This window comes from Lissotriton helveticus, chromosome 7 (genome assembly GCF_964261635.1).
Source record: "Lissotriton helveticus chromosome 7, aLisHel1.1, whole genome shotgun sequence".
NCBI lineage: Eukaryota > Metazoa > Chordata > Amphibia > Caudata > Salamandridae > Lissotriton > Lissotriton helveticus.
The window spans coordinates 385,469,402-385,491,510 of NC_136068.1; the positions used below are offsets into that span (position 1 = coordinate 385,469,402).

A 22,109-nucleotide genomic window follows, 5' to 3' on the forward strand; every position below is an offset into this window, starting at 1 on the left:
TTACTGATCAGACTGACGAAGAAGTGAAACCAACCTGAAAGCTGCCTGAGTAAATCAAGCTGTGCAAAGTTACAAAGAGGGGTTCAAGTTTCTTTTCAGTCAAAATGTCTGATCCTTCTGTAAATGGAAGACTGAGACGAGGTTGTTTAAAAACATGCTGCAAAGTATGTTTATATAGTGTAGCAATAGTGCTTATACTTTGGATAGGACTAACAATAGCTATTCCTTCTATGATGAGTAAAGACACAAACCTGTACCCTACTAATCAATTGCCGAAAGACACCGAAGAGCTACAGACTAGAAATACACCACAAAGAGTAGATACACCAGAGAAAGCACTTAGCCTTAAGCAAACAAAGGTAGATTTAGAAGCACCAGATGAGGAAGGACTACATTATAATAAAATCAAGAAGAAAACTCATTTAAATGTTTTTGCAAACTTGTTAGTACATTATGTAGAAGCTATGGAAATAGACGACTGTTATGTCTGCATGAAGCTGCCTACCTCAGTAGCTGAGGGTGTGACATACCACCATCTGCCACTAACCTATGGATTTTCCTGTAGTATCCTGACTAGTTTATTTTATAGAAGAGGACCTTTACAGTATTATTATTCAAACTTTGATGTGATATTTTCTGAACTTCCCGTGCGAAGAAACCTGAACCCTGTACATACAACTAGAGACGTAGCAAAATACATGAGTGAATATTTTCTAACTGTAGGCAAAATAAATATAGATGACGCACACAAAGATAATTTGACCTGCTCATTACACGAAAAAGAGAAAATGTTTCTGAACATGGTAGAGAAAAGAAGAGAAAGTTTCCAAAAGACAAAAATCAGAAAATCCCTAAATGGGCTGAAAGCATCGGGAGCACCTCAAATGGTGGGGCTAATGCTGCTATGTTACTGGATTTCGAAAAGAAGGGGAAACGTTGTCTTCAAAGAGAAAGAACCAGTTATTATAACAATATATTCATTGGTTCCAGTGAATGTAAACACAATTATAAGATAATTGGGAGTTGGGGTTTCAAAGATGGGTCAGAGCCTGTGTTTCCTGGAATTTATTTTATATGTGCGAACAAGGCGTATTTCAAATTGCCCGATCATTGGTATGGGAGCTGTTACTTTGGTATTGTCTTCCCAAAGATATACCATGTGGGTAAAATCACTGGAAACACTGAAAGGACTAATGAATTTGTACATAGTAAAAGAGAAAGTGTTGGTGAAATAGTAGCTGATATTTCTAGCGCATTGATAGCTACAGTGGGAGTGGCTCTGAATACACACAGAATCTGCAAACTGTCAACAGTAGTAGATCGGTTATCAACTGACACTCCTGATGGTCAATACCGAATTGGTTGCGATCAGATAAATGGTTTTACAAAATCGACTTGCTCTTGACACGTTATTGGCAAAAGAGGGCGGAGTCTGCAGAATGTTGAAAGCGCAACATTGTTGCACTTACATACCAGACAAAAGTGTGGAAATTAAAGGGTATGTGAGAAACATTACAAATTTGGAAAAAGAGCTTAAACCACTGGAGGTTGACAATGCATGGAAGAGACTTACTGATGGTCTCTCCGCCAAAGGTAGTTGGTTTTCTAATCTAGGTAAGAGTCTTGTGAGCAAAATAATGATGCCAATAGCAGGAATAGGTCTACTAGTGTTCATAGTAATGTTTTGCTGCAAGTGTCGAAAACACAAAAGGAAATATTCTGTGAATAAGCGTGGAGTAAAAAGGAATATTGAGGAACTCGAATTAGAAGAATTGAATAATCAGATTGACAAGAAAATGAAAAATTCTCATCCTGATAAAATTGCTGAGAAAAGGCAAAATAGAAAGTTTGAAGAAATTGAAATGGGTGAAATGTGAGAGGTTAGCATCTGGTTCCATTAATTGTGAGGATATAAAATATCATCAAAGAGGGGATTGATGGAGCAAGGATTCGCATGTAAAGCGACTTGCTTGTACTCATGAACCTCGAATAATGTTAATTAACTAATCAATATGTTTGTCTTATTAATTTGCCCCTTTTCTTCACATTGTTTGGTATCCGAGTGACGCTTACTTATGTGTTTTCTAATCTTAATAAGCTGCAAAATAAAATGGCTGCTGCTACGCTGGAATTTCTACTGCGCATGCGTCGGTCATAACCATGTGACGTGACGTACTCGCAGCTTTGGAGGGAATCTGTTCGCATCTGCGCACTAGAAACTAAGATGGCTGCTTTGTGTTCTCACATGCAAGAAGCTTGCATTTCTGCTTTTGCTAAGCTGTTCGTTCTGCTTAACACTAATGCTATAGTTTATTATAAAGTAATGTGTATAGAGTAGAAGTTCATGGTATAAAGTGTATTCATTTTTTCTGTGTTCTAAAACTGTTTCTTTTCCATTTCATGGTACATTACGAAACATGGCCTGTTGTCCCTTGCTGCACTCCATCTTGCTTAAAACTGCGTCTGCGTGAGATCTGCAAGTCTCCACAGCAGTGACCTTTGAAATACAGCCAGTTGGCAATACCAGCTAAGATGCGCCTGGGAAGACAAACCCTAACCCAGCCCGAAGAAACTGAACTGTACTAAAATAATTACATTGTATACAATGTTAAATTCACCATTGTTATGTGTAAAGCATATGCCATGAGAACCTGAAATTTAATGGGCGTAGACGAAATTTAAATAAGGAGACTGAGAAAGTTTAAAATATTATGTGGTGTGATGACCTGTCCTTTTCCTTGTCCAATCAAAATTGGGAATTCTTACACTTGCAACATTTGGGGGGTGGTACACTGACCTGGAAAACAGTATAACTAGCGTAGGTTTAGCTAGAGAAATTGTCCGACTTGTCTGAATAGCTGACCTGTCACTGACCCAACGCACTCAATAGCTGATCGAGAACAGAGGTGCTGCGGAGCACTCTGTCAGAAGACTCACTGATCCAATCGGTGTTCTGGGGCCTTAAGTGCTGGCGAAGCACTTTGCTGGGGAAATCGATAACCCAATCGGGGTTCTGACTGATAGCTGCAGAGAGGGTGTAGCGCAGGCGTTGCAACTGAACTGCGGTACTGGTCTCAACTTTTGGTGGTCCGGTTCTGATCCTAATCTGGTCTATCCTGTCCTGGTTTCCATACTGCACCTGCTGGCCTGCTGGCAACTGCATTCCTTGGGGTTTCTTCTGACTTTTCAACTGACCCGTGGCCAGGGTTGGTTTTCACTCCGTTCTAGGTAAATATAAATCTGTGTGGGAAATATATAAAACCTTTGTGTCCTTTCCTTACCCTCCTTGAATCATGCAAGAGTAATAATTGCATATGTTCCTTTTTCTCCCCTCCTTGTGAGACATATAAATTGTGATTCTTGCTCTTTTAGCGTGACCCAATTTTCTCCTAACCTTTAGAGCTGAAGATAGAGAACTGTTCATGGAAATATAGATGATTCTTTTCTTTACCCTCCTTTAGCCGAACTAAAGTGGTTGCTCTGAATTATTAGCGAGTTCCCTTTCCTTACCTTCCCTAGAGTTATATGGTAAACTCAGTTACGTCATTATAATTTGTGTTCCCTCTATCTCACCTAACCCATTGAACACTATCAAACTGTGATTTATAGCATGTCCCTTATTTACCCCGTCCTTTAGAAGATACCTCTTTAAGCCTGATTTCTGTGAATTCATTACAGTATGTTCCCGGTTCTTACCTTCCCAATAAAATTCAAATGGTTGGCATAATATATCTCTTGCATAGTTATACACTTTTCATGATTCTGGTTATTGATAGCTTGCTTGCTGTAAAACTTATGCTCTCAACTCTTGATGAAGATTAGATAAAGGTTTTCAAAACTTCTCGAGTCTGTGGTTATTATAAAAGAGTGCAAATGTTATGGTAAATTTTGACTGTTTGCTTATCTTTACAACTAACTCCCTGATCCATTGTGATCACAGGTACCAGTGACAAGGATTGGTAAGTCAATGGTATAGGAATCGGTAGTATTAAAGAATAAAAAGACTGGTAGTAGAGTGTAGGTTACCCGATTGAGTAAATATGGTGAACTGAATTATGGGCCCAGGTGTGCATTGGTAAAATTATAGTCGGGTGACCTGCGCGCTCTATCAACAGGATGTTCAGCGTCATTGCCGAGACTCAAACCCGGTTCCCCAGATTCGAGGTTGACCGCCCTAGCCGTTAGGCCATTAGGGTTAACTCATTCTCATAATATGGGGCAGCAGGTGAGCATACTAAGGACTGCCGCTGGTGCCATGGTGACAGATAAATAGTGTCTACCAAAGGGTCAGAATATATGTTTTGAACCCCTGACCCAATTGATATTGGCCTGCTTGATGGTCAAGGAATTACTTCACAAATTGCCTTTCTTACCTGTTTATAATTTTCATCCTGTGACCTGTCCTTAGTACATTTTAATGTAATGAACAGTAATATATTGGTGTTGTAACCACTCTGATGTAAAGCTCTTTATCACCCATTTAGGTTGCTATATAAAATAGCAAATAAATAAATGAATACATAGGCACAGTTTCCACATAGTTTCAATACAAGAATATGAAACTTTTTAACCAAAGCTCTCCTAATAAATTACAAAACTGAACTATGGGTATAGGTGGCAGGGGCTTGCCTTAGCATGGCTTTATAGGATGAGTAAGTGGAGTCAAGATTGCTGCATTATCTTTAATATAAGATTTGGAGGTCATTTTAGGATTTGAGGGCTACTGTTGTACCAAACATATGTGTGATGAGCACCAGTGTTACACTGGGACAGAAAAGAGCCCTGGGCACTCATTAGTGAATCAGGTAGTTAGAAGTAGTGGCCTGAATTTGCATTTCAGGATAGTTTTGATCTTTTACAGACACAATGTGCATGTGTTTTGCAAAGGAAAGCAGAATTAATTCATTTGTGCTTTATGCAGACAATGTTCTTGTGTTTATATCAGGGCAATCAGCAGTACAAACTGGCCCAACAGACCACAAAACAGGCCCACAAACAATCAAAACATGCATTGGCAAAGCCAATAGGTCTCACCTTTGGGACCTATCGGCTTTGCAAATGGTGTTCGCATTATGTTACTGTTTCTGTATATACATGGCATAGTTTTTGCAAGTAAAGACATTGGGCCTGATCCACAAAAGTAATCTGAGACAAACTCCTAACTTTACGACTTTCAGTATTCACAGAAGGCATTTAGGAGTACTAAAGTTTGGATTGTGTCTTACTTAATCTTAAGTTAAATTTAAGACAAACTTAAGTTTAACTGAGACAAAATCCTAACTTTATGACTAGGATTTTGTCTCAGTTAAACTTAAGTTTGTCTTAGGTTTAACTTAAGACCAAAACTTAAGTTTAACTGAGACAATATCCTAATTTTAGTACTCCTAAATGCCTTCTCTGAATACTGAAAGTCATAAAGTTAGGATTTTGTCTCAGATTACTTTTGTGAATCGGGCCCTTTGAATCTGTTAACATTTATAAGCTCTCTTTGCTGTATGTAAGTTTGTATTGTAATTAGAATTTACTTTACTAAGTATTGACAAAGCCAAGAGGTCTGAAGTCTAAAATGCTGAACTATTGGGCTTTCTAATGCTTGTATGGTACATGTTAAGTGAGTTGCATTTAGGTGTCAGGGAGAGTTCTGGTTGTGGGAGTTGTGTTCATGGAGGGTACAATTGAAAATTCCAGAGCTGGGGCTGAAGTGTGAGTTAGAAGGCCTTAGCATTTTTCAGATTATAATCCTTGGACTAACTACAGTACACATATAGTAATAGTCACATATGCACCATTTGTAATTACTAATTCTAATTATTTATAAGAAACTCATTTTTTATCATTTATATCAAACTGCTAACAAGCACTCACAAAGAAAATAGGTCTGACTTGTTTTAGGCATATGTCTAGTCTTGTGTGATATATCTGGATGCAATACCAGAAACCTCACAAAGAGGCACCTAAATGCTGGCCTGGAAGCATGCTGTGTAAAACACAGGATTGTAGTTCATATGTTTTAAACCATACCCTTACGCACCCACCACATTTTCATCCCACTTGAAGCACTGTGGTCCACAAAAGGCTATTACTACAGAAAGTTAAAAGCTGTATCTTAGACGAGAACTAAAAAGTGTGATGTTGTAAAACTATAAGGTCCTTGGAGTCACATCTAAAACTTGTGGAGCTGCAAGAAGGAGCGACTGCTTTGCTCCTCTTTGACACTCACCCTGCAGCATCTCTGGGAGGGCAAAAGCACTGCAGGTAATAATATGGCAAAGGGAGGAGTTGTGCACTTCAGTGAAAGAAAGCTGAGGGCCTGAACTCTTTCATTCTGACACCCCAGGCTGTGATTGTAGGTCCCAGGGCTCTTGGTGCCACGTGCCCATTTAGAAGTAGAGCTACAGTATTTGTTCCCCAACAAAATTGATCCAAAATTGATCCAAAAGCCATGCAGGTCATTATGTTCCTGCCAGGGCAGATCCAAACAGCCTCAGCTTCTCTGGGAGTCAAACTCAAAGGGAGAAGTACAAGTGAGAGGCGGCAAAGTGGAGCATGGTGGAGGTGAGTGTGGAAGCAATACGAAGGGCAAGGAGTGGAATCATGGAGAATAGCCAGGAAATGAACAGGAGGGTGGGGGAAATAACACAGAAGCAACAAGGGGGTGAAGGTGGGGGTAAGCAAGACAGAGGATGCAGGGAGGAAAATAAATTAATGGAGATGGAGACCAACGTGGAGCAGCGAGGGAGGAAAATTGAATATGTGAAAAAGCAACGACAGGGGAAAAGCACACGTCAAGAGGGCGAGCGCGACAGGAAGTGGGGAAGAGAAGCACATTAGGCAGAAAAATGCGTGTATTCTCATAGAGTGCTTAAACAAAAAGAAAAAAATAGCCCCTAAAAAATGAGCAGTGGAAGGACAAAATAATGTGTCATTGCTCCAAGGGAGGGGTAAACACAAGAAGAGGAAAGAAGGACCATAAAGGCTAACAAATAAGAAGCACGGAAATGAAATTGACAATGAAGCCAACCAATGATAAGCAATGGATAGACTCTAAGTGCAGTGTGAGCTAACAATTTGTCTCATTATAGACAGTGCATGCTCTTTTTAATACGTGAGACCTTAGATCAGTCCATACACTCACTTCTCATACTATCCCTTCTGACACTGCCAAACTGGCCTATAGGCTAGTCGACGAGGAAGAGCATGTGTAAAGAGCACAGTGGCAAATGTGATAGTACCTCTAGTTTTCAAAAGTGAAATGCCATTCCCATTGTCAAAATAAGATAATACATCGAGGATAGATAATCAGTCAAGTCTAAGCTTTCTTCATGTCATCAGTGATGTGACTGATGGGGGCATCTGTTAATTCTTGAGTGAGGTATAGCTCTTTGCATTTGGTTGCAATGAGCGCTTTGTGTGAACCTGAATTATTCACTAGTTAATAGGTTTTGATTGAGCAACATTATTGTACCCAAATAAAAGGTTTCAACTGAATGCCTTACATTTTTAAAATGTTGTGCACTATCTTGATAAAAACGTTGTACCATCAAGGGGCTAATCCAGAATCTAGTGTAGTAAAGACATGTAGCATAGTGGCACTTAAATATTTAAATACATTCAGTGGTTTATGCTCATATTTCTTTTATCCAGCATGATACGTACATATTTTCATTGTAATTGGGATTTATTTAATAATGTTATATTTGTGTAGCAATTGCATTGGGTATCTGTTTGAATGTATTCTTGTGGATTTATCCTAGGGTTTGAAATGGGCTTTAACCTCATAGCTGCTGCCATCGACCGCTGAACGTTCAGAGCGCTACCTGGCTGGTGCTGCGAACGTTCAATGGCCGACGCGGCCCCGCCCACTCTTTGGAACGCCCAGCACTGCGCCGAAATAACGGCCGCAGCTAAGGCGATAATTGACACGTTGGCACTACACATAACACCTCAGATGTAAATGAACAAATCGAGGAGAGTGCATGTAGCCGAATATTATTTGATTCCTATTATTCTTGATTTATGGTTGTTTTTAATTGTCCCTCTGCATTATAAATATTATTGTTGTCATCATTATTATTATTATTATTATGAGGATACTTTAAAATTTCAAGACTGACATTTTACAATTGTTGAAAAATATTGCAATACTAATGTGTCCGTGTATGTAAAAAAATTCAATTATTTCTAATTAATATTACTTATTATTAATGCTAATGCACATGCAATACAGAAAGGTGGCGCATATATTTAAAAATGTAGTTGCACTTTCCGCTGAGGTAAATATTTTAAAGCATTTTCTTTTGTACGTACAAGTGTACAGATTGTCAACTTCCAGCCCATTAGGAAGAGAATTACTAATAATGACGGTTCTGTCACTTACATTGTTTTGAAATAATTATTCAGATTTATCGGACCTTATATTGTAGGTTTATCAAGTGCAATGACGTGACCTTTGCAGGACACCTCAGCACTATGCAAAACAACTAATAAATAAATAAACATTAGTGATTATGCATATGCAGTGAAATACAATGGTACTGGTTCAAGAGGAGAAGCAAGATGGCGGCCACTTGACACAACCACTGGCGGCTCCCAATTAGGTGGCAAGTAAAAATCTGTACAAAGTCCTCAGCTTAAGCATATTTAAAACCCGAAAAGCATAGCGAGCAAGGAAACCGGCTGGGCCTTACCTTGGATCGAGTCCATAGTACGTCAGGCCAAGTTGGTGATTGTTCATTGAAGGTGGCCGGAGAAGGCGGTTTCATTGGCTTCCGGATGCCAGCTCCCGACGTGTGGAACAGAGCAGGGCCCAAATCGGCAGCAGCAAAAGGAAGAGGTGCATCCCACCAGATAGTACTACACACACCGGCCGTGGACTCAGCCTCCACACCACCAGGGATGGCTCGGTTGGGACGCCGGCAGAAAATGACCTGGACAGAGATCACCTCTGATGGAAAGGTGAGGAGCGCAGTGGCGCAGCAGCGAACCGGCACGTCTGTGCTAGAACTGCTCTGAGGCATCAGGAATGGTACTACGTCCGCGGAAAGCACTGTGCAGGACTATTCAACATCCCCTGTTCAGGTAGGAGGCCAGAGCAATGCACAGAGTAGCGTGCAGGCCGATATAATCATACAGGGCAACGGGGCCAGCGAGACATTGGGTGATGAAGCAATACTGAAAAATCTACCCACAGTGACTGGGGGGGAGCTCTGGGGGCCCATACACAGTGCGTGGAGAGAAAGGGGGACCAAACCCAAGGGGCTGCAGTGGAGGGTGACAAGGGAATGAGTACAAGAGACATGCAAAAAAGTATCACGGGGGTATCACAGGGCTACCCTCTCAGATACAGATGCAGGTGCAGGATGTCTCTCAGGGAGCCCATACTGTGAACAAAGGGGATGCAACCCCACAAGATTAACCAAGGAAGGGGACAAAGGCCACATAGAGAACATGCTGGTCCAACAGGGGAGGCTGAGTCAGATTTTCTGCTTTCAGATTTGCTCAAGAAGCAAAATTGCCACACGGTACGACGCTCCAAAGAAAGTGGGAGCACGCAGTGACTGGGAGCAAGACTCTGAGGTGAATGACTTCTTTTTATCCCTATCAGATGGCACCTGATCAGATGTGGGGGCAGGCTCAGGGTCTATCATGGATTCAAGTGAGACGGAGATTCTACCAGGCAACAGCGGCGTGGACTCGACAGCCAACGCATGGAAAACACATAACAAATATATAGATAAACAGAGGATCAGAGATCCAAAGTGGGACTATTCTCCGGGCGATCAATTGGTCGGAGATAATAACAAGGCCCCCCTCGAAGGCCAGCCATCAGCGCCTCCCACCCTGGATACTATTCTGCAATGTATTATTGCTCACCGTGAAGAGGCTCGATTGGAGAGTCGACATTCACAAGCTGCAGCCGTAAACTGCAGGGAGCAGTGAGGAAAGTAGCCATCACATGCAACGCCATCAGTGACCGGCTGACTGACCTTGAGTCAAGAAAAACTGCCCCTCGAGACGGACATTGCTGGCACCAGGGGTCAAGCAGAAGCATATGAGACACAACTGATTGACATCCAGTGGAAACTCGAAGACAACGAAAACCGTCAGAGACCGAATAATCGGCAGGTCCTAGGAATTCCTGAAGGGAAAGAGGGATCAGATGTTTGAATGTACATGGCCGAGCTGTTGCAAAAATCTTTCCCAGATCTAGAAGGGTAGAACTGGCTCCATGAAGTTCAAAGGGCGCATTGAGTACCCTTCTCTCTTCGACAACCAGTAAAGCCTGAGGCAAAACCAGGCACTGTCCTGGTGTAATTTGGGAACTTCCTGCTGTGGCAGAACATCTTTGAAAAGGCTAGGAATGAAGCTCAGCGAGCCGCAGATGACTATTAATTTTTTACCAGGCCAGACTTTTGCCATATTACTGTTGAACGGCAATGGCGCTTACGCCTAATGATTACGCCATTCCAGGAGAAAGAGGCACAGGCTTTCCTAATGAACCCGGCCTGCTTGAAAGTAATCTGGGGTGATCAAACCAGATTTTTTACCTCTGAAATCAAGGCTAAAGATTTTTGACAACAGGCAGGGTATAACTGTAAGGTTTATATGTATATGTGCTGTCTATATGGCTCGTGGTCTCATGGGGAGTAGGTTGAGAATTAAGTGAATTACATCCCTTATAAAAGGGCGGTAGGAAATAGGGGGTTAAAAAAGAAAAAAAAGGGGGGCAAGCCCTTTGCTGTATTTAAAAAAATAAATATATATATAGGGACTAATCAAATCAAATCAAATGTAGCTTTATTCGATTTTAGACGTTTAAAATCACAAAAGCATACACAAGCATAAAAACATTTTAAACATTTGATATGATCTTTATATATTATCTAGTGCAAAGTGCATATTGTGCATTCAATTAGCTTACATAGTAATAGTGGCCGAGCAATAATCACATCCATATAATTAATTTAAGCTTTTCCTAACTCTGAAAATATTTTTCAGAAAACCAGACATAGCAAAAATAGGTAAACTATCTAAAAATTGTAAATATAAAAAAGCTGGTCTACATTGCCTCAAACCTGCTTGTTTTAGTAATGGAAGTATTTATTTATTTAATTTATATAGCGCATAATCACCCCGGGGTCTCTAAGCGCTTTCCAGGTACATAGTGCCACACAAATTCCACCGCCAATAGTCAAGATTTACAGCACACCCCATGCTTGCTGAAAGAGCACTGTTTTTAGTTTCTTTCGAAACGGCAGCAAGTTAGGTTCCTTGCGCAATTCCATGGGTAGGCTGTTCCAGACAGCTGGAAAGATGTTTGATCAGTAAACAAACATGAATGATAGATTGGGGTGACACCTTATCACAAGGGCATGGGCTAAGTTCTCTGGACCAATCATTAACTTTTGGGTAACTGACATGTCGGTAAAAGCTATTGAACCTGAATCGAGTCAGGAGATATCTATCGTATCCCTTGATACAGCATACAAGATAGGGTTGAATGTTGAACGTAATCAGGGTCATTTGATGTTGGACTATAATCGTAAACACTCTACGGAAGGAGGAAAGAAAAAAAATGTATATATATAACATAAGTTAACGTTCTCCCTACATTGTTGAAGGGGTATAGAGACACTAGGATAGGGACGCACTAATATGAATAGTCACCAGTTGGGAGGGGTGCTGCCTTCCATCCACCTCAGACGGACAAAGGTCTTTTTTTCTCTGTATGGGGATGCTGCAGGGTTGGATGGGATGGCTTGGAGTGGGGGGTAGGGGTGGAGTGGGGGTGGGAGGGAAGGGTGGTGGAGGGTGGTGGTGGTGGGGTGTTGCAAGGGGAGAAAAAACCCAGAGAAGAAGTCGATGCGTACACAATCTTTCCCCATTCTCTACACTCCATGTAATAGCAGACCATGTATTTATTGGAGATTCAATGAAATAGGGATTGATGTCTACTGAATGAACATTTTATATACATTTTGTACAGCACTGTACATATGTTATGCACCCAAAGCATTTAATCAGTTCTAGATCACCTTATCACTGATTAGTTTATTGTTTGCGACGCCTTTTCTTAAAAGCAAAATTGTTTTTGTGACAGCCTTACTATGATAATTGTATACCAGAAAAATGAATTAATTTATTAATACAATTGATATTGATTACATCAATCTAGGTGTGTTTACCTTTTTTCTTTTTATAAATGCTTTTAAAGTTATTATCTAACTCCCGACAGAATCTACCTTACCTTTGATTTCAGACACCCAGGTTCTGAGGGTCACTGGGTAACCCCATTATACTTAATGCATGTGGTATATTGGGCATATTGCTATTTGTAGTGTGTGTATTTGTCATTTTGCAGCATTTCTATTTTTGGAACCGCTTTCTTATCTGGGATATATAATAAAAAAGATTTTTTTTTAAAAGAAAGAAATACAATGGTACTGCAATTATCGGGTTGCATAATGAATGTTTACAACAGTAATATGTATAATTATTAGTATTATAAGTATTATGTTAATGTTCTTACAATATTGACATTTTGTACTTGTGACAAATACTTTAATATCATTCTATTGCTGTTTGTTACTGTTATTTATTTTGTTATAATATTCAATTTCAAAACTATATTTTACCCTTACTAATTAATTCACTCACATTCCAAACATATGACACATATGTATTCCAAGTATCAGAAATGTAGCTGTGTTTTACAGAGATTTACTGTTAAAAGTAAGTACCTTGTATTTGCTCTTGCACACATGGGCAATGAATTAGGCAAAGCCTCATAAAGGAACCAACAGCCAAAGGATGCCTCTGCCCTATTCCCTTAATAGGTAATCTCACTTGTGAATAGGTAACATAAGGAGTGCACAACAGAAAACTGGAAATGGATATTTTATGAACATCTACTGCGGCTTCTTCTAATAATTCTAATGTGTCTACTAATGCTAGTGTGGTTATCAGTAACCACACTAGCATCAGTAGAATCATTAGAATTATTAGAAAAAGTAGGCACCACCATTGTTAATACTGAAACTATGCTAGTGGTAAAACTGCAAGTGCTGTTCTAGAAATACTACTATAAATAGTGTTTCTTCTAATAATAGAAGGTTAAGCACGAATAATGCACCACTAATCCAATTCCAATAATACTAGGACTATGACTATTAGTTATTCACCAATTACTAATGTCTCTTTCAATGCTACTGTTTCAAGAACTACCAAACATCTTACTACTACTGCTAATACTACTACTAATACAAAGTGTACTATCACTGATGACACAATAGGGATACTTCTAGTGCTAGCACTACTACCAATATCATTAATACTATTGGTACAATAACTACTACTGACTGTTCTGCTACGACTACCTAACTGATATTACTGCTGATATGTTTTGTAAGAATTAGTTTGAGAAAGATTATGCATTTTAACTGCACATCTGCTTAATTTGCCTGTCAAACCTTTTGCAGGAAGCATTTGAAATTCTATCTTTACATATTCAAACTATTGATGATGCACCCAGTGAGAGCATTGCCTCCTACTAGCTCCATTAAGAAGACCATTTGATAGACTTACGTATCATACTGAGAAGCAATGCCACAAATCGCTCTGTGCTTGCTGTAAAATCGGTTCTCCAAGTCAATCTTAGTCTCTCCAATCAGATCATCAGAACCAACCATATCATGATCGAACACAGATATCAGGATCTCAGTTTCCAAGGGGAAGGACACAGTAAGCTCGAAAACCCTGAACAAAAAAAATCATAGTAGTTAGAACAAACTTTGAGTCATGCACAAGCAGCATATAAATTATAGAATACATATATGTAAACACAAAAGACCCGATTCTCAAAGAATTGTATTCATGTGTAAATGTGGCTTGCCAGCTACTGAGATAATTTCAGCATTGCAGCCCTCATTGTTTCTCTCAGTACTATGCTCTAAGAATGGCTTACACCTGGGAAAGGTTGTTTATTATACATACCAAATGTATTTCTGTCTCACAAAGCATGAAAGCATTTGGAACGCCAGTAGGTCTGGCTTTGGCTGCCAGCCGTTTGAGTTTGTCAATGCTTTATTTGTGATGAGTATTTATTAAAAAAATATCGTTTTTTGTCTTATTCATTTATTGGCATTTAATCAAGAATCTCCACACATTGTACAGGATACAGTAATAATCATATCTGTGCAGTGGATCTACAGACACATCCCAATATGTTTACATTGGCAATATTTTGGTAGCAGACCATACAATGTTATGGAGGGTATATCGGGGTTTCAGAAAAAAGGAAAAAACCAAAAAATAGGACCTTAATTACTCTGTCTTGTAGAGGAGTAACCAATGTATGCGTAAAAAAATAGAACAAAACAATAACTTTTGAATTCTCTGGCTGGCGCTGCCATAGGGAGCTAATGGGAACTGTAATATTGTAATTGTCACAGGAATGTTGTAACATGGGGGTAAAAAAATATTTTGGGTGAAACTGCTAGTGCCCTCGTCCCAAAAAAAAATGGTTAAAAGAAACAATACGACAGTAGTCCCTGGCACTCATTGGAACTATTTTGTGTATGGATGTGTTTGTTCTGAAAAATCAGAATGCTGTCACTTACGGTTTATTTTTTAAATTACATTTGTATGGAGGAGAATTCTCTGAACTCAGGTAAACAGCCAATCATTCTTAACCTGGCTTGACTCACAAACCTTTGTTAATCCATTTTGAACACTTTGTCAGCACATTACTGAGCATGTACTGCAGCACTTTACGAATTCAGACATAGTATATACCTTAAACCTTGGGTTTAAGGTATATACACTAAACTCAGGTGTATTTTTTACTGGGAGTGGTACAACTAGCTTTCCATCTTCTTTCTTTAAAGCCTATACACTATGCAGAGCTTCTGAATCCTGCTATGTGTGTGTTTTCATTTCTACGCATTTAGCCATGTGTTGATCGTGTTAAATCTCATCGGTATTGTTTATTTGGTTGCAGCCCTGAAGAAGTCAATGTGTTGTATACCGCACGACGAAACACGTGTTGGCTGATGTACCATGTTGATGATATAAAAATAAATACAGATGAACTGTGAAACCTCATTTGGAGAAGACTTGGACTAGTCAACTAATTTACTTATGAGTGACATTGCCAATTAGATTAGTGTTACAATTACAGAGAGGAATAATAATAGTGTGCTCAGAGGACTTTGTTTTTGAATGTTTATGCACATGCGGGACCTGTGGATGTTGGATACACATCTTTCTTCTTGATGCACCGATTTTTGTTATAGTCTATGAGGTACACCCTGATAATATTTTGGAGAGCGCCCTTTTATCTATTTGTATCCAATTTGGTGAAAATTGGAATTGGCAAGCACTTGTTTGCATGTGACTCACTCAGAAGGAATCTCTTCATTGTGAAATGTCAGGTGAGTCCTATAATGACAACCCTTGGTCTGCTCAGGCAGGATATGATCACTGTATTGCCCAGACTACAGATTTTAGCTCCTTCCTATTCGACAACTGGCAGGCATCCAGCTTTGATAAAGTGTCAAGAGACAACTCATTTAACTGGACTCTTGTCGCACGTTGTTGATATGTTGAACATGACAAAGGAAGGTCTTACATAAGGTATAGTGTATTCAACCAATAAATTAAAGATTCCTAGATATCTTGCAAAACTGGAACTATGCCTTCAAAAACTGAAAAAGTCTGGGAGACCAATGCTGAAGAAGATGACTTACCAGAGACCTCACGTTGAAAGTAACTCATGGAACTAGTATGTCACAATAATCTGGAGATGAAGAAGGAGGAAATGACTACAGGGTTGCCTGATAGCTCTTTCTGCCAGCAGACACACAGACACAAGATCAGCCGTAAACAGAAGCCCAATGAAGTACAGGTTATAGAGAATGCCATGCTTCTTAAGAATGTATTACTTAACTTGAAAGTAATGAAGTGCTACATATGAGAAAGAAAATAGATCAGCTCCAAAATGGATCAGCTACTAATTTAAGTAGTGGTTGTGTCTGTGTTTCCTGGGGCAAGACAGCCTTTTCACCATCTTTATAGAGTGACCTTAAGAGTCTGAAGAGTTCTTGCTACTGTAACCAATTAGGGATCCTATATGCATCAAAAACGCAACAACTGCCCAAAAACAACAATTGTGAAAACCCCCAAAGTAGGGAGCCAAAACACCTGAGAGTATTTTTCTTTTAAATGCCCCTCACTAAGGAGCCATCCCTGAAAGTGAACTGCTGATACCAAGACCTAAAGTGACATGACAGTAAGTCCTGGGCACCTCAATGATCAGGGTCTCCTACCTAACTGTCTCCTGGTAAACCATCATCTGGCTTCAAAGGCAATGTCTAACAAACGCATGCCTTTGCTTGATTCACTGCAATCAGGAGGAAGCCTGATCCTCCTTTGATATCTGAGGTTTAGGCTCTTTATTCTTCTACTTATTTGTAGAACACTTAGATACCTAAAAGGACTTTATGGGGCTGAGAACTTCCAATCATGATACTACCCACAATAACCAACAGACCTTCCTAACAGAATATGAACGTCTTTCTAAAAGCTGTGTTTCTTGATCTTTTTGAATAAATGAGAATTCCCCTGTTCATATACAAATGTATGACAGAAAGAGAGGCATTTAAACTGCAGTCTTTGTTCAATGCACAGTCAGTGAAGCCCCCTATGAGCTATGGACATATGATCCTATTTTGTCAAATTGGTAAACACCATCAGAGGGGAGTTTTGAACCCAGGGGAGAGAGGTCCACAAGTAACCTGGCAGCTCTAGATAAGGGCTATTGCAACAGACAGGTCTGGAGTAAATGTAAGGGGGTCTATAGAGGCAACACTTTTCTACACACCCAGAGTATCACCAAAGAGTTCACTTGCTTTTTCTGTAATACCTCCATATCAAATATGAGCTTTAAGGAACAAAACACTGCCTTAAGGTACCACCGGGGCTCACTCATAGGGTGACCATAGAGTACCCTCCTAGTGATCAGTGTTACTTCCTATGTCAAGTACCTCAGTCTTACTTGCAGAGAGTTTCAAAATGGTAAGTCCCATAAAAATATGAACCGCCTCCAAGCAGTCTTACAGTCTCAATGCGATTATGGGGCTGGTTCTTCTAACATAATACTGATCTGCATTTCAACTGTGTGAGACTATGCTCAACACCCAATGTACCTGTTAGGATCAATCAGAGGGCAGATATAAACATTAAACAGGTGAACAGGGAAGAGCCCTGTAGTCCTATAGCCCCAAGTAGCCTTTCCACCTACCGACCACCATGTGCATTACAAACCAAAAACTCAAAGACAAAGGTGAAATGAACCCGCTTTTTCAGCCACCTTTTACACCTGGCAAATCTTAATATGAGCTTCAAGTGCAGTTCAAGCCAAAAACCTTCCTGCTCCACTAAAAACACAGACAATATGACATCTTTAATCCTCTGATAAGAGGCATTGTTTTCCATCACGCAGGGGAAGGTGCTGCAATGTTGGTCAGAAAAAGTGGTAGCACTTCCAGGTCACATGATTTATCTGATGCTTCTGCACTAGACACTGCATTTACTTGTGTCCTTTCCATACTGATGTGAAATTATAACAATGGGCACAAGTTGTTGGACCTACAAATGCAGAGCAATAGCATTCTTGTAGGTCTATTGCCTAGTAAAAAACGAACTATAAGAAAATAATGAAGGAAAAGCCCATCATATAAATGTATTTGAGAAGAAAGCAAGACATTGTTCTTTCATAGGAACCAGACACAAAATATGAAGTTGAGTGTCTCGTATACTCCTATTTGTAATTACTTGCAAGTGCAGTTGCTTACTCTAAACATTACAAGCAAGGCAATTAGGGACCAATGTGCATTTTTTAAAGTGGAGGTTAATATCACAAAGTAAGGCTTATAAAGAGGGAGAGAGGGAAACTGATACTATAGTTTACTGGAGCACAATTACATAATATACAATTGAGGACCCAACTGATATTAAATTGATATTAATTCTCACAATTAAGATTGCTATTTTCAGTTGTGAATTTTTTTTGCAGATGGAATGTTAAATTGTATTTTGAAATATCTGACTTACTCGCCAAAGACAGGGTTGAGCTGCTTGGGGATGTATCTTTCTTTGCTGTCCTTCGACTGTTCTCCAACCTTCACCACAACATATGGATCTGCCTTGCCATTAGGATCTGCTGGAGCTAGGTTGGTTGCCTAGAAGACAAAATGGATGTTAAGAAACAATAAGGCTAAATAATTTATAATACTTTTTGTACACGTTATTGTGAAGTGGAGACATATCAGGTCCGCGGTCAGATTCACTGATCTCTCATATTAGACATAAGTGTTTTTCTTAGCTCTTGCACTGAGCCAGAAATCAAATGGTGTAACTTTTAGAGGCGTCATGTCTAAGAGTGATTGGCTATATGCATTTATACGCCTAATTGCGCCCAATACATACATTACTACAGGTATCTCATTTGTGCATGTCATGCTTGGTTGGTCTCTTATTGAATATTGTGATAGGATGTATGACGGTACAACGCGTACCGTTAGAACGCGTCCCTTTACGATGCAGTTTTAACAACTCAAGTCGTTACAACGACTTGCGTTGGGGGGGCGCTGATAGTGAATAGTTTAATTTACTATTCCAACACCAGTCCCTGTGGATAGTAGGGAAGGTGTTGGATAGTAAATTAAACTATCCCCTATCCTAGAGAGCCCTCCAGCGAAAGTCGTTGTAGCGACTTTCGTTGTTACAACTGCGTCGTAACGGTACCGCATTGTAGCGGTTCCGTTGTAAAGGATGTTTCCCGTTGTGATATTTCATAATCTTTTGAAGTTTTCATGAGGAAAACTTTGCATTTATACAATTGTAGACCGGTTTATATTTCTTCTGTATCATCTTCTATGTTTGATCACTAATTTGGAATAATCAACACTGTTTATGGCATTTGTACAAAATGTTTATAAGCAGTATTAATGAGAAGGTAGGGCTTACCTAGTGGATTTGTCAGCTGTATGATCAGTTGAGCATGATAAGCATGCAAGCATTATGCTGTAAGAATTGATTAGAGCAACTACATGATAGTTGCATTTCTAGAAAGGATGTTCTGACTTACCCCAAAACTTTAAACACAGCTACTTTGTGCACTCCATGTTACAATACACAGATCCATTGACACACAGTTACTGTTTTCAGGGAGATATCTCTTTGTACATGGAAACTCTTGGAGCAGTGTAATTTAGGCTTCACCGTGTATATGTAATATGTGTACATTTATATTCTCATATACAACATTTATATTCAAGGTGGGGTTTAACTTCATTAACATGTGAGATACATTTAAGCGAATTAATACTGTGTAACCCTTGTAATCACTAGGAATTTACGCATATCTGTAGTAGGCAGATCAATAGGCTGATGTAACCATCTTCATGATATATTCTCGTTTAACACTGATTGTTTGCTTCCTAATGGTTTACAATACTGTAACGTGGATTCATTTTGATTCGCGAGTTAACTTAGCTTGACATTAGGTCCTAACTGAAATGTATGCTAAGATGCTGCCATTATGCTGTTTCTTCCCTCTGCAGGTGTGCTATGTTGATTCTCATTAGCTAGTGAAAGGCCTATTGTTATGCATTAGACTGATGATAGTGAGGCCTGAGAGAGGAAAGTTGGCAATGACTGTGAGGAAGACGACAGTGAAAGAAGGATTCCTGTCCACGGTGTGCCAGGAGGATACAACATTCAAGGTTAAACATTGCCTACCTAATTTCATGGAGATGGGAACTTAGGGAGTATGTCAACTCCCCTCAAATGGGTTGTTGGTTTGGCCCTCAGCGGTGGACATGAGATATGGATGTCTAGAAACGGTAGGCTGTATTTTTAATTGGAGTTTCAAAGTTAGTTAGGCCTACTTTATTCTGACTTTGGGAGGGACCATCTCTCTCTCTCTGCTGGGCTTCTCTGAGTGTAATATTTTTAAGGAGCACTCTTCACATTTCTTTCGAAAGTGAAGTTCAAGCTCAAGCTGATTCATTCTATGCATCCCATTTAGAAATCCCCTTGAGCGGGTTTTAGAAAGGGAAAGTTTCCTTATAGGACACCTGATTGCAACAATCTGTTTTCTTTGCATTGTGGTTGTTACTGTCTTGTATCTCATTTTATAAGGACTGAACTTACTGGCTCAATTTGGCCTTCGGACCGTGCTATTATATCTTTTAAACTTGTTTTTGCTTTTCATATATACTGGGTGTATTAATGCTCTAAATTAAACCTTTATGGTTGAATTAATTGATTTTTGGTCTTCATCGTGGAGTCACATGGGCGTCACAGAAACGAAAATTAATTCCCAATGCTAGCTCCCTTACTACGCTTCAAGTTGACTAACAAAGGTCTATACGACCAATGGGGAAATATATTTGACGATTTCACTAGGAGAATAAGGTTCTGATATCCCGCCTCCATCACTCTATAATTGGGAGCAAACAGTGTGTGACAGTTTCCATACAGTAGGCATAGCACAATTTTTGAGAGGTCCAGAGCATTTGCACACTCAATTTCCTCCAGATACTACCTGAAAAATGCTGTGCTGTTTGTTATCCTGCATAGAACCTGGAATCAGGCACAAAAGATGAACTGATACCATGCTGTAACAATATTTCCACTGGCCAAGCATAATGAAGGGAAATGGGCTCTGTTTCAATGTAATTTACACTCTACATATAGTTAATCCATATATTACACTATGCATATCAATAATGTCCAATTTACATTATGCAAATATGTAAACTACAATTCTCAACAAACTGCTGGTTCTCCCACACAGGATGGAGACCTACTTCAGCCTTTTGTGTCTCTGAGGCAGTACAAGTGGGCAGCCAACTGACCTCTCACAAGCACTTCCAGTCACTGTGCAGAAGATGAGGTGGAACCTGCTGTCTACGTTTACCTAGACAGCACACAGCACGCAGACTTTCTTCTTCTTCACCTCCATTCTGTCCTAGAGTCCTGAAATACTCTAATATGCTGGAGTTGAGGTGCCATGATCACACCCTATTCAGAGCAAAGGCAAATGTCTGTGAAGACTACCCTGATGAAAGACCTCAATGACAGGCCATCCCTGACATATTTCATTAAATGACAGGCCGCTCACTAAGCTCTTTGTGATACTAAACATCAATACCACTCAAACACAGCACATCCCATATAGGTGTTCATTGATTGCCAGACTTTAGGCTTCATGCCTTTAGATTTTGATGCACTATTTTGTGGCAGGGTGCAGTTTCACACCTTATCAGAATGCTAATTGCTGCCACAAGAGGGATGGGAAACCAGCAGAACTGTCTTACTAGAGGCAGGCGTACAGAAGGTAAAAGTATGACTTTTAAAAGTTACCTTTACACTATAGCTACTAAAACTCTACGTTCACCACTGAACTAGGTTTTTGACAAATAGTAAACAAATAACTTTTAAGCAAGTCTGCAGTATTCTCCGAACTGAACAATTTAAAAATAGATTTGAAACCACAACCAGGCTATTTGACAGCAAAACAAACCTTTACCTAAAAAAAGTGAACACCGCATTTTGTTTTCCTTTGCACTGTAGGGAAATGTTTCCTCTAGCATGCCCCACTTTTATATATATTAGATACCAAAGTTTTGTACTATAGGGCACAATAAAGATTCATATATTTATTGTATAAAACTATTTTTTTTCTACCTGGCAGCCCACATTACTCTGATATGGATAGTGTTTGAAGCTACAGCGACTCAGGTCCACAACAGCGAACCAGGGGCTATGCGTTTTTAATCATGTGCGTGGGTGATGTAAATGTATACTGTAGCCCACATGTGGCATTGAACTATCCATGTCACCAGTGTACTTCCTGCACCAACTCACCAGGGATTGACGGAAAGGAAAAATATGCCAATTGGATGTAGTTCATTTTACCTCATGTTATACTGGCAAAGTACAGGTAGTCACAGACTGGATGGTGTTTCATAGGGATGTACGTTGTTACAACGCATGCTTTTACCACGCATGCTTTTACAACGCAGGTTTTTCAACGCAGGTTG

At 39.7% G+C, this 22,109-nt stretch overlaps 1 protein-coding gene across 1 annotated transcript in view; it reads right to left on the minus strand.

Moving 5' to 3' along the window:
* Positions 1-22,109, minus strand: part of LOC144768501 (fer-1-like protein 4) — a 936,890-nt gene that overhangs the window by 118,722 nt on the left and 796,059 nt on the right. Inside the window, exons 36-37 of the mRNA XM_078652210.1 lie at positions 18,112-18,239; positions 13,585-13,755 (exon numbers count right to left, since the gene is read on the minus strand). Coding sequence (XP_078508336.1) covers positions 13,585-13,755; positions 18,112-18,239 — 299 coding nt within the window. The remainder of the gene's footprint in view (positions 1-13,584; positions 13,756-18,111; positions 18,240-22,109) is intronic.